General features: G+C 53.1%; 5 protein-coding genes across 5 annotated transcripts; 3 read left to right on the forward strand and 2 right to left on the reverse strand.

Annotated features, from left to right (window-relative positions):
• Positions 1 to 853: 853 nt before the first annotated feature.
• Positions 854 to 2,298, forward strand: TRIREDRAFT_112399 (uncharacterized protein; the record flags this gene model as incomplete). The annotated part of the gene is made up of 3 exons (XM_006969686.1): positions 854 to 1,746; positions 1,894 to 2,120; positions 2,195 to 2,298. 3 exons carry the CDS (start codon positions 854 to 856, stop codon positions 2,296 to 2,298), a joined length of 1,224 nt encoding a protein of 407 aa, XP_006969748.1.
• A 316-nt stretch (positions 2,299 to 2,614) lies between these two features.
• Positions 2,615 to 2,989, reverse strand: TRIREDRAFT_112400 (uncharacterized protein; the record flags this gene model as incomplete). The annotated part of the gene is made up of 1 exon (XM_006969698.1): positions 2,615 to 2,989. The coding sequence occupies one exon, from the start codon at positions 2,987 to 2,989 to the stop codon at positions 2,615 to 2,617; it is 375 nt and encodes a 124-aa protein (XP_006969760.1).
• Positions 2,990 to 3,690: 701 nt separating this feature from the next.
• On the reverse strand, positions 3,691 to 5,167 carry TRIREDRAFT_112401 (uncharacterized protein; the record flags this gene model as incomplete). Its single annotated transcript, XM_006969699.1, has 3 exons — positions 3,691 to 4,007; positions 4,063 to 4,558; positions 4,673 to 5,167. 3 exons carry the CDS (start codon positions 5,165 to 5,167, stop codon positions 3,691 to 3,693), a joined length of 1,308 nt encoding a protein of 435 aa, XP_006969761.1.
• Positions 5,168 to 9,727: 4,560 nt separating this feature from the next.
• Positions 9,728 to 10,114, forward strand: TRIREDRAFT_43101 (uncharacterized protein; the record flags this gene model as incomplete). Its single annotated transcript, XM_006969671.1, has 1 exon — positions 9,728 to 10,114. A coding segment is annotated over one exon (387 nt), but the record flags the coding sequence as incomplete, so codon positions are not given.
• Positions 10,115 to 11,164: 1,050 nt separating this feature from the next.
• Positions 11,165 to 11,734, forward strand: TRIREDRAFT_42264 (uncharacterized protein; the record flags this gene model as incomplete). Its single annotated transcript, XM_006969670.1, has 1 exon — positions 11,165 to 11,734. A coding segment is annotated over one exon (570 nt), but the record flags the coding sequence as incomplete, so codon positions are not given.
• Positions 11,735 to 12,002: the final 268 nt, after the last annotated feature.

The following is a 12,002-nucleotide window of genomic DNA, read 5'->3' on the forward strand; positions in this document are numbered from 1 at the left end:
CAGATTCGATGGATGCCGGAGGAGGGGAATCTGTGTTACTAGCAAAGCCAATTGGCGCCACTCTGGCTGCTGGATTGTCCGGGTGTATCCGATGGCTTTTCTGTGGAATCTCGATTCGATGGCTACAGACTGGAGTGAAAGAATACACCGCGCGTATCGAGTACCTTAAGTCCACCACCGCACCACCGCATCAGCTTCCCCTCGATGCCACTTCTGTGCCTCGTCCTTACCTATTCGACATAATAGACCATAATGTCGATAGACGGGTGCTGGTAGAACCGCCGAAGCCTCTGGGAGCGAGCAAAAGCCCCTTTGGAGGAAAACGGCGAGAAGCTACTGCGATTCTCAAAGAATCAGCCGTTGTACGGGCTACATGTAGCTTGTCTCGAACAGGTCTGTCACTATTACGGATGCCTACTTTAGCTGGTGCTCACAACTGGCATGTCATCATCCACAACACCACCCACAGCCCCGACGATGTTCTGCCGCTATCGATGCAAGGAGATGCTGTGAAAGGATTTGACACGTCGGGTTCGTTTGCTTAGAGGTATGTAGTCAAGTTCAGGGGTCATGGCGAGGCATAGGTAGGTAGGTAATACTTGCCTTACCTAGTGTGTGCTTGAAAGTTCAGTGTCACGTGCGCTACGGTACGAGTAGGTCCTGGCAAGCAAGTCGAGCGGTCACAGAAGATGAGAGAGGTTGCCGCCGACTTATTAAGAAGCAAACAAACAAACAACATAACAGCTTACAAGGGCGCAATCAGCTCGAGCCCAGCTCAATATTCCTTTTCTTTTTTTCATTTTCTCTTTTCGTGCTAAATGCAACTGAAATACACGGTCAACACGGCAAAAAAATGCAGTCCATCATCTCCGCCTTTCCTCTCTTCACCCCTAGCAAGCGGGCCAGCGCCTCACCACGGGTCTCCCTCGGCACGTCTTCCAGCATTGCAGGCCCAGTCTCGCCGCGGCTGAAACTGAAAAAGAATTCACCTGGATCGACAAGACGACAGTCGCTTGCCAGGAGGCTCAGGAACGAGGAAACGTCTCTGCAGAAGGAGGACGATGACAGTGGTGAAGCTTACCAGCCGAACGACACAGTGGGAGACTCTCTGCAGCTGGAACAACAGGAGTTGGTGTCGGCGTCAACGCCTCGCGCAGCACCGAGAGCGTCGAATGTGGTAGAGGCCTACTCAACAAGGTCAGCGATGCGAGCTGCACGCATCTCGGAAATTTTACGCCGGGCTGACATAGGAGCGGAGGAAACCGAGGAACCGCAAATGGAACAAGAGGTGGAGGCAGCCGATGATGAGGTGAATGCGGTGCAAGAGCAGGGAGAGGGGAAAGAAGAAGAAGAAGAAGACGAAGGGGATGATGGAGACGAAGAACAATACGGCTTTGAAGGCTTCGCCGGATATCGCTGGGTCGGCGACTCTATCGAGATCCAGGTGCAGTGGGACGGCGGCGAGACCACCTGGGAGCCCGAAGCCAATCTGCACCACGATTGCCCCAAGGCCCTCTTTGAGTACTGGCGCTCACATCAGGGCCGGCCCAAGAATCCGAGAGACCCGGAGATGTACGAAGTGTATTCCATCCTCAAGCACAATAGGAACCGGAGCAGATTGCTGGTCGAATGGGTCGGATTCGAACGTTCAGAGGCGACGTGGGTGTCGCGCAAGGTAATCGAGGAGACGGCAAAGGATGTTGTTGATGCCTACTTTGGTAGCGTCACGACGAAAAGGAGGAAGAAGTGAGGTACAATGATGAGGCAGAGGGTAGGTTTTTTCTTCCCTTTCTTACTCGATATGTATACCTAGCATTCATGTAAACGTGACAATAGCAGGGGACAAGTGAGGATTGAAATTGAATGACTCTAGACATGATGGTGTATAACCAGACGTAGCCATGCAACAGAGGCTTGTCGATGGTGCCACTATCTAGGTTTCTCAACGTGCTGCAGCCTCCAGTCGAATACAAGATGCCTGGAACTCTGCGGAGATGGCTTTCGGTACGACACAGGTAGTTGTGTCAGCAAAATGATGAAGCAAGCGTCAGATTCAGGCCGCGTCTACATCCATGCTGTTATCCCGTACTACCCAATATGCCCACTTACGTATGTTGTTGGTAAGTCAGTGTGCCTCACTGGAAACACACTGCACTCTGAAGATCAAGTCCTTTCACTAAATATAGACAAATAGTGCTCTTTGCTCTGGCCAGACACACCCATTTCCACATCGACGGCGGGGGCGCCGGGTCGTCGCGCGAGTCGGACGCGTCGGGCGGCAGCCCGGAAGATCTCTGAGAAGATCTTGGTCTTCTCCCACAGCACCAGGAGAACTGGCAAGGCGTGTTGGCAGAATCGGCTGGTCGGCTGAGGATCCGAAATAAAAAATCAACTTTGCACCACCCTTACAACTGTCACACTGATCCGTCGGCGCATAGTTTCCCGCCAGCATGGGCATTCGTGGGGGCAAGCAGCCGAGAGACAGGTGCCGAAAAGGCTGAACAGGTCCGTGTCCATCTCCAACCAATCATTGTCATCGACGAGGTCAAACCGTCGCCCTCTATTCGGCCTCTATTCGCCAACCCATCCATGACGTCCATTCCTTCCTTGCCAATCAGTACACGAACCAAGTGTCCGCTGTCGAATCATTCATTGTCTTTCCCATGGGTTCAACTGGTGGGTATGTTCCTGGCCCAACCGAGTCAGGGAGCTCTGGTCCGCCTGGGGGGACGACCCTACCCCTTACTCTTCTTCCTGCCTCTGCTGTCCAGACGGCCGCCGTCGCGCCGCGTCGCTGGATCCTGCGGTCAGGGCCTGGACGGCTGAGCCGGAGGTTTGGGCCGAGTTGGGGGTCGAGCCGGGGGGGGCGGGTTAGGGACGATCCGGCTTCGTCGCCGCGGTCGTCGCGGGTGTGTCGAGGGCATCGACGGTTCATCCAGAACCAGGCCAGGGCCCAGATGCCGCCGAAGACCATCTTGAGGCCGGCCATGATGGTCACAATGGCTTTAGTCCACTGAGCCCACTCGGGAAAGCGCGTACGCCCCAGCACAGGCGACAGTTATCGTCGTCGTTGTCGTCATCGTCATCGTCGTTGTCGTCGTCATCATCTTTTTTCTTCTTTTTGCTGTCGTTGTTGTTGTTTCTGCTGCTTCTGATGAGGGAGAGCGACGGCAAGGGAAGAATCAGAAGTGATGTTGTCCCGAGGTCTCTTTATATTGTCCAGCCATCGACTCATGGGCAAGGCGAGAGCGACAGGTCCGAGGGCAAGAACAACAGTCAGTCTGTACCTTCTGCGTCCAATGGTATTGTCCATCGCGTTACGAGGACTACAAGCAAAATAAGCTCCATGAGGTCAACGGCAAAGGCATCGTCGAACCTTGCCGAAAGAACGGCGCCCAACATGACCAAAGAGAAGACCGCGGAGAGCATCAACACATCATCTTGACCCAACGCTTCATTCACTTATTCCAGCACCCGCGAGACAATGGCAAACCACGTCATCTGGCGCGACAGTCAAAAGTCCGCAGCCTGGGGTGAAGGCAGGTAGGTAAGGGACGCTCAGGCGTACCTGATGCGACGCGGTTTGCAGCTGGGCGAAATGTGTCTCCATCGCTGTGATAGGCTCCAGTTGGCCACTTGCTCTTCATTTGAATATAGTGAATGACAGCCTCTCAAAGTAAGAAGCCACGATCAAGGACTGAGCAGATACCGCGCGTCGCGCTCGGCAAGGATCTGGCAATACTCCAGTGGCCACTCTGTATATTTTCGATATGACGGGGGAAGCCGCTGGGCCAGGTCCTTTGTCCAATTAATAATGACAAATTTCCTGCCAGGGTATTCTGGCTCTTCGGCCTTGGACAGACAGGCATTGCCAAGCACGTAGTCGAGCAGAAACATGTGGATGATTAGAAGATGGCCCGTGTAGTTCTCGCTGTCGACAAAGGCCATGAAGTCCTGGTTACTAAAGGTGGTCGGCATAACGAACAAGGTGACAAACTCTCTCCAGGCTGTATATGGCTTGTCAGTAAGAAAATGATGAGGTGTGAGATTCCCTCGTCGTACCGGCTAGACACGAGGTGCGCAGATTGTCAACGCATTTGACCAGGCAATCGCAGTATGCCACCTCATTGGGCGTCTGGCACAATGGCCTCAGTCGAAGAGCAGAGGTCGCGAACCCTTGGATGACCTCATAGTTCCGCGGCTGTTCGCTGATGAGCCTCTCCAGGGACCGGTCATGCTCCCGTGGCGTGAAGTACTTGAAGATGGACATTTCGTAGTTGGTGATGATGGTCGACGCGACCAAGTTGCCGCCCCGCGTCGTCGTGATGTAGTCAATCATGCTATCCGGCATAAGAGAGGACTGGGCGACGAGGCATATCACCGCCGCCATGAGCGCATCTGCATCCGCGGGCCTTGTCGGAGGGTGATCGAGCTGCTGGTTGACGAGCTTCATGGCCGTCACGCGATGCTGCAGCGCCTGCGACGTGTAGTCGACGTTGCCATGCTGAGACAGATGGGAGGCTCCGAGACCCAGGACAGCGTGTGCGAGATAGTCGTACTACGCCGGTCACACATACCGCACGCCCTCTGGTGTTAGTCATGCATGGAAGATGACGACGATAGGGGCTGAACGAGGCGCGACTTCGCATTCGAAAAGTGGGTGTGATCTCACCTGGTGTGACATTGCGGCCGCGTCCATCCACACGTCCTTGGCCTTTAACGGCAGCGTGGGGAAGGCCGCGAGGAGGAATTGGTGATAGAAGCGCAAGTCTTCCAGCGCGATACTGGACAGGGTAGCACGCGGAGGAAGCGAGGAGGAGGCGGAAGACGACGAGGATGAAGATGAGAAGAATGATGATGATGATGATGATGACAAGGACGATGATGTTGTTGTTGTTGACGAGGGAGCCGGCGTCGGATAGCTGCAGTTCAGGCCGAGGCGGCAGCACGGCGAGCAGAACGGGCGGACCTCGTTGCACTTGACTCGCCTCCTCTTGCAATTGAAGCATCCCAGCCGCGACTTGAAGTGGCCCCGCCGACTAAGCGGCTTGCCGGGCTTGCGGACCACGGCAGTGGACGAGGCTGGATCCGACGACGGCGAGTCGTGTAAGTCGACGGACGAATCATCCGACGGATTGGGACTCCTGCTGTGCTGCGGCTGAGGCATGGCGTGTGCTGTAGGTTCTGAGTATGTATGAAGATGGGAGGAGATACGACGCGGAAGAAGGGAAGAAGACCATCAAGAAGAGATGAAACGGAACAAGGAGCGAGAGGGGGTTGACGAGATGCGCGAGAGAGTCTCTTTGGTGCTATCGCGGCTCAAGAGGCTGAATCGAACTTTTGTTTAGCGGCGAGCGCAAAGAACGCATCACGCCGTTGTCGCAACAGAATGCCGTCCACCAGAACTTTCCCCTTTAGGCAGCAATTGATGCTCTCGAGACCGATTTGCGCGTCTTTAAGGCTCATCGGCTTCTGAAAAGGTGCACTTTGGGTTTCTGCCTGCCCCCTATTCTGGCAATGTGTTCTGTGCTTACGGCGGGAAATCGCGTATACATGCAATTATAACCCCGATGACATTGACAAGAAAAAGGCTCTTTCAGTGTTTGGGAAATATGAGCTCTGAAACTGGCCCAAACCAGCGTCTAATGGAGGCTGGTTCACGTGATGGAAGCCGATGACTTACAGGTCTAGTTGTTCTTGTGTTCCCCTCCCTGACGAGGATGGCAGGATCTGATAGGTGGAACCAAGACAGGGGCAGTGCTGGGGCGTCTCTCGCTCGATTCTTGGGTTACCCGGAATCTGTGCGGAGTACTAGGGATGAGCAAGATGTCCAAGACGATATCATATGGCACCCTCCAGTAGATGCATTTGTGGTTGAAAATGGGATTTACTGCTGGTGGCTTCCAAGTGAAGGGGGAATGGCGCAGTACTCCAACCTAGCTACCCAGCATCTACATCTCTCAAGTTCAGATCTGTATACTCGATCTGAATATTGGAATGATACGAGCAATAGAAGAAAATAGCTCTAGTAGCGGAGGATACAACCTTCTTGACAACTCTAGATGAAAGCCTCACGACAAATGCTATTGTGACACAGACTCTCCAGAGTGTCTTGACGACATCATCCGGGCGGTACACAACCTCTCTTTAACTGAGGTAGGTATGAACCTCTATAACAAACCGCAGTCGAATTCAGCGATTCTTAGCGAAAACATAGCAGGCTTCATGAAGATGTCGGCAAGGCTGGGCCGTCACACAGACTGCCAAAGGAATGGACACAGCCCGGCGGCCATCTCCGACTTAGAGAATCGGGGCTCTATCGTGTCGTTCTACTTCGAATTGAGTGTGTGAGCTCAGTGTTTGCGCCTCACCAGTTCCCGCAGGATGGGACGATGACATGCCAACAGACTGACTGTTCTTTCTGTTGCGACATACCTACTGTCTCCCGAGTGTTGTCCATGTGCACGGTCGTGATCTCACCCGCCGCAAGGTCGGCTGTTGGAGCTGTCGCTGCGGCGCAGGCATCAAGAAACACGGAGTCTCCGGAAAGATAGGTAGCCCTCTTAATCATGCCCGTGAAGAGATGTGGCAGAGGCAAAATGAAAGCTTCGCGATGCTGAGGCGGATTCGCACCGCAATGTTGACGTGAGTTTCTTTGCCCATTCTTGTATTTTCCTCAACGGGGCTCGATGTCGACGGCGTTGTTTTTGCAGCTCATGGCCGAGTACTTTACCACGAGCATCATATGGCGACAGATCCGTGGCTCGGCTCAAGACACTCGGCGCGCTCGTCGCAGGATGAACGGCGCCCGTTCGCGCTGAGGCAGCAAGCAGCGCATGCTTGAGGACTGAGTGCAAGGCTACAAGCCTCGGGGAAAGACGCAGACGAGTACGGAGCGGGCCGACGTCAGCTGCGCGATGCCGAGTCTGAGCGCGACGTACCGCCTGCGGCCCGGGCCGAAGGTGCAGGGACCACATAGTCCGGAGTCCGCGGCGGTCCTGAAATCACGAGATGGGTATGAAAGAACGACGAGAGTGGCTACGGATGTGGCGGGCGTTGCGTTGATGTTTTGAGGATGGAGGCGCTTGGTCAAATCAGCAGGGGTTTGTAGGGCATTATTGCGGAAGAGGAAGGCCTATGTTGCGCATCATTCAGACATAAAGCTACGATATGGGGAGACTGAGCATAGCCAACGGAGAAAGTTTTGGGCATTGGTTCGCTTTCAAGGGCTCAGCCTCAGCCTCCATGTTTGCCCAATCCTCATTTTCGTGCTGTGTTTGCCAAGGCAGATATGCTCTCTCGTCCAAAACACCCGCCACTTCAACATCATGCATCGGAACGAAAACCGGTAATGCTTCTCGAATGTCTCGCCTGTGCCGGTATGTACAGCGACGTAATGGACTACGCATCTGCACACCGGGAAAAGGTCATTGGATTGTGGCGATCGCCAGGCAAGGCACATGCACTCGCGCTTCCACTCGTCGAGACCCTTGGCCAGCTTTCGTTTTTGCGCTGCTCTCACTCTTCAACAAGAGGAAAGGATAGGAACCGTCACTTTGTCCATTTGACTTTTCAAGGGCAGTTTGTTGCTCGTTACTTTGTTCACCACTGGTCGTCCAGAGACGCAACTTGCGCGCTGGAGCTTGGTACGGAACAAAGGGAAGCCTAGTGAAAGAGCTCGACTTTCCTTCGAAGCGAGAAGTTTTGTGCACGATACGACATCATTTGGCGCTTTGTTACCGGCTTGCTCCACGCTCAGCGCGACTCGGGTGAAATGTGCCGCTTCTTCTGCATGGTGGAAGACCAGTAAAGCGATCTCTTGGTCCAGTACATCAACCGTTGGTCATGCGCCTTTTGAGAGAAGTGCAATCTTCAGATGATATTGGATCTTTTGCTCTTCTTCGAGAGAAGTTCGAGCATCAAATCTCGCAGTGATTGGTATTCCTGTGACAGTTCCATACATGTGATAAGCTAGAGACGACCCTGTTTCGGATGTTCGTGCGATTCACCAGGGAAGTCGAGCTCCTTGAGTCGAGCTTACGATGGCCTACAGTGAACATCCGAGAAGGTAAAAAAAAAGAAGGTGCTCTGCGGCTTGAAAGGGAGACCTAGCCTTCCACTAAGTATGATCGAATTGGTTGTCCGCTGGCTTGGGTCCGAGGAGGTAGAGTCTGGGGACATTTATTTACGATGTGTCTAGATCTAACATCTTGGACATACTATATCAGCAAACAGACTTGCCGCATCGGACACTCAGCACTCTGATCAGATACATTGATCACAATCACCTAGCAACCTAGGAAATGGCGGCAGCCATACTTCGCGCGGACCCTGCAAGAGGGATCTCGGAATACTATCAGGACACGCGTGAGGAACGAGGATTTGAATGTTCATCAAAGAGTACTGATGACTCTCAGCGGTCTTTCGCTTGAGATCGCCATTGGCGCTATAGTGGCCTAGCTTGACCATCCATATGATAGAGTTCGACGACATGCGTTGCAGAGGCTCGAGCACAATTGCGAGTTTGTCGGCTATGCCGTAGCGGCTGTCGCCGCACGCCTTGAAGATTGGCATCGAGACATTCAAGCCACTGCGTTGTCTGCGCTGATGATACAAGGAGGCCTTACCCGCGGATGTCATCAGGCGCGTAGCAGCACATCTTGATGACAGAGACGGGCTTCCAGAGACACAGATCGGAGTATTTTGGGTGCTTTTATGTCGAAAGATGCTGTCTGAAGACATCTTTAGGACGGTGGCTGGACATGTTAGACATCGAAATGAGAATACTCGACTAGCGGCGACGGCCACACTCGGGCACCAGCAGACACTACCAGAAGGAACCTTCAGAAGCATCAGGGAGTTTCTGCAAGGTAAAGACACATTTATCCGTTCTGCAGCGTTGGTGTCACTCTGCGATGTTGCCGGATGCCGCAAACCGTGACCGAGGCGATAGCAGCCTTGATCGCAGCTTGAGACGACACACTTCAAAGCATGAAAGACGCAGAAATTCTCCTCTCTTTTATAAAGTTGGATATTTTTAAGAGGCTTGAGAGAATACTGGATGTTCTAAATGACAAAGACTTTTGGGACTACCTACCTTCTTAGGGTACGCGAGTCCGAAACGCTGAGTATTATGTGCATAGAATATGTTTGCTATCCTGCATGGTGCCGCAGTAGCCCTAGCTGAGCACATGCGGCCGCATGGTCACATTAATCGCTCGTCATAGAGGTAAGGTAAGGGACATAAGGGAGGGCCAACTGTCTATCAGATCCGGTTGCCGCCCTTCTCATTCTTTCATCTCTTCCCTTCATAGGTAGCTTGCAGACCAGCCATCACCAGAGAAGGCTATCCTTCACTAGGTATCTTATATCAATGTAAGTACTTGTACTGTGACACATGTTTCATGGCACGCGATTAACATGTGTACTCTGATCTGCTCAGCACGAGGGCATTCTAAGCAGTCCATACCTTACATCTTGCAATCCTGCATAGCGACAAGTTCAAATGTACCGCAAGATGCTCGGGAAAGCCGTGTTATTCTTTCTGTGCATCCTCCCGGGGATTCTTACATACTACAGCCTCGCAGACGGCGACTTCTTCGGGAATCTGTTGAAGATCATGGTGAAGGAAACGGATGAGTCGTCTACAACTTTCGCCCACTTTAACTCGAAGACGCCGGCAGTAACCACCATCGGGACCGATTCGTCAGATGGTCGCAGCTATGTCGTTCCGTGGCCCGGAAACAAATATCATATCTTTCTTGACGGCACGAATCAAGTGATTTGCTCGCGCGACGGTAGATTGCACATCTGTGACGCCGACAAAGACAACGCCCAACAATACATATGGGAATGTGTCGAGAAGGATGGCTACTTTGGCTTTTTCAACACACAAACGGGCAAATTCATTGGTCACGGGAATGATGGTCGGCTGCGCTCGACAGCAAAGCATCACAACGACTGGGAGCTCATGACAGCCAGGAGGCACCCAGAGGGAGGCTACGAGTTGCTGATGCCGTTCTGGTGGCATGCTCTGAAAAAGATTTGCGTGCGTGATGGTTCGGAAGTCCTTGTGTTGGAGGGACATAGGACGACGCGTTGGCAGTTTGTCGAGACCAAGTAAACTGAACCTTAGGCTGAAAATCATATGTGATTCTCCTCGCCTGCTGTACAGTCAGTCTCTCAGCAATTCAATCACAATGCTCTCACGGCCATTTCCTGTTGATGATTGTCAAGGCTGCTCGTTCTGTGCACTAGTAGGGCACAAAACGCCTTGCTCACAGCCTGTTGGCACGAGGCTGGGGGCTGCATAAGCGGCCACTTGTTTTGTAGGCCTCCCACATCCGGCCTCACAGAGGCCTACCTACATGACGCCACTTGGGACGAGCGAATGCCAAGTGCAGCCCCCAACCAACAGCATTGATGAGGAGGTGCTTCGTACGTGGTCGATAGGCATTGGACAAGCCTCCGACGATCAAGGGCTTGGAACTCGTCGCGGCCGCGGCCGCGCGCCTATCCGCGTGCCTCATTCCTCCGAGTGTTTCTAGATATGCAGTGATTAGCCGAGTTCGTCCGTATTTCAGGCCGCGACGATTAACAGATAATTTCTTGCTCTCAGACCTGCCTCGCGATACAGCTAGTTCTTTGGAGTCACTCAAGTCAGGATATTCCTCCTTGGCGACATACAATGGCACCTTTTCAGTGCAGCATCTGCGCACAGCTCTTTGGAACCAGGCTCAAAATCTTCGAACATGCTCTGAACACCGGGCACGATATGAGTCACTGTTGCCTGGAATGCTCCCGATGGTTCAAGACTGAGGGCGATCGGAAAGCGCACATGAAGTCATCCATACACGTCAACGTCAAGGCAGCAAAGCCTCAGTCAAACAGTCCATATGCATCAGTTAGCCAAAGCAGCCAAGTCCTCACCAATGCACCAAATGTCGTGCCACTGCAGTTCGGGAGGGTCACATATACATGCCTTTCACGAAATGAGCAAGACGCTGTCTTTAAGAAGCTCTTGACCTGTGTTCATTCCGTGAAAAGTCTTGCCGAAGAAGGATACACAGTGGACCTTGAGAAGGGACCAACTACCAAGCCCAAGAAACCAAGGCCAAGCCTTGCAGACTTTCGCCAAACGCCGATGTGGCAGCCTGCCGTCAAGAAGAGGCGTGCCGTGGTGATTGACTGCGAGATGGCAGAGGCTGCGGACGGATCGGATGAGTTGATCAGCCTCTGCGCAATCGATTTCCTGACCGGCGAGACGTTGGTGAACAACTTGGTCGTTCCCTCGCGACCTATCAAAGACTGGAGGACAGACATTCACGGCATTGAGGTTTCGAAGTTATACGAAGCAATAATGAATCAGCGGGCCCTCAGTGGTTGGATCGGTGCTCGACAAGAGCTGTGGAAGCATATCGATGATATCACGATTGTGATTGGGCAGTCCATATGCTACGACTTTGAGGCTCTGCGTCTCGTCCACACCCGCGTCGTGGACTCGGCAATGCTCGCCACAGAAGCCGTTTTCTATAATCGAGCTGCAAAGAAGAAGCCGGGCCGGCGTTGGGGGCTCCAGGAGTTGTGCAAGACGTTCCTCGGAATCGAGATACGCGCTGAGGGGGGCACTCATGACAATCTAGAGGACGTCTTGGCTGCCAGAGAGGTTGTGCTGCAGGTGTTGTTGAAGCCGGCGAGGTTTCAGTGTTGGGCGGACAAGGCGCGCAAGGATTTCTGGAAGCCGAGGGTAGGAAGAATAGTGAACAACAAAGGGAGCACGACGAACTCTCACAGCCCTGGGTATGGAATCCCGCCGTCGAACTCGTATCAAGAGTTCCGCCAGAGTCCGAGCGTATATCAAGGGGCTTGGGTCTGGGACTCAGGCTACCATTTTGATGATGACGGGCAATAACGTCTTGAGAGATGTGATAGATGACTGGCCTGATTTTAGAATTCAAGGATCTCGACTCTGAGATTTTTGCCACATAGCTGCTATAGTTGCA

This window comes from Trichoderma reesei, assembly GCF_000167675.1.
Source record: "Trichoderma reesei QM6a unplaced genomic scaffold TRIREscaffold_38, whole genome shotgun sequence".
NCBI lineage: Eukaryota > Fungi > Ascomycota > Sordariomycetes > Hypocreales > Hypocreaceae > Trichoderma > Trichoderma reesei.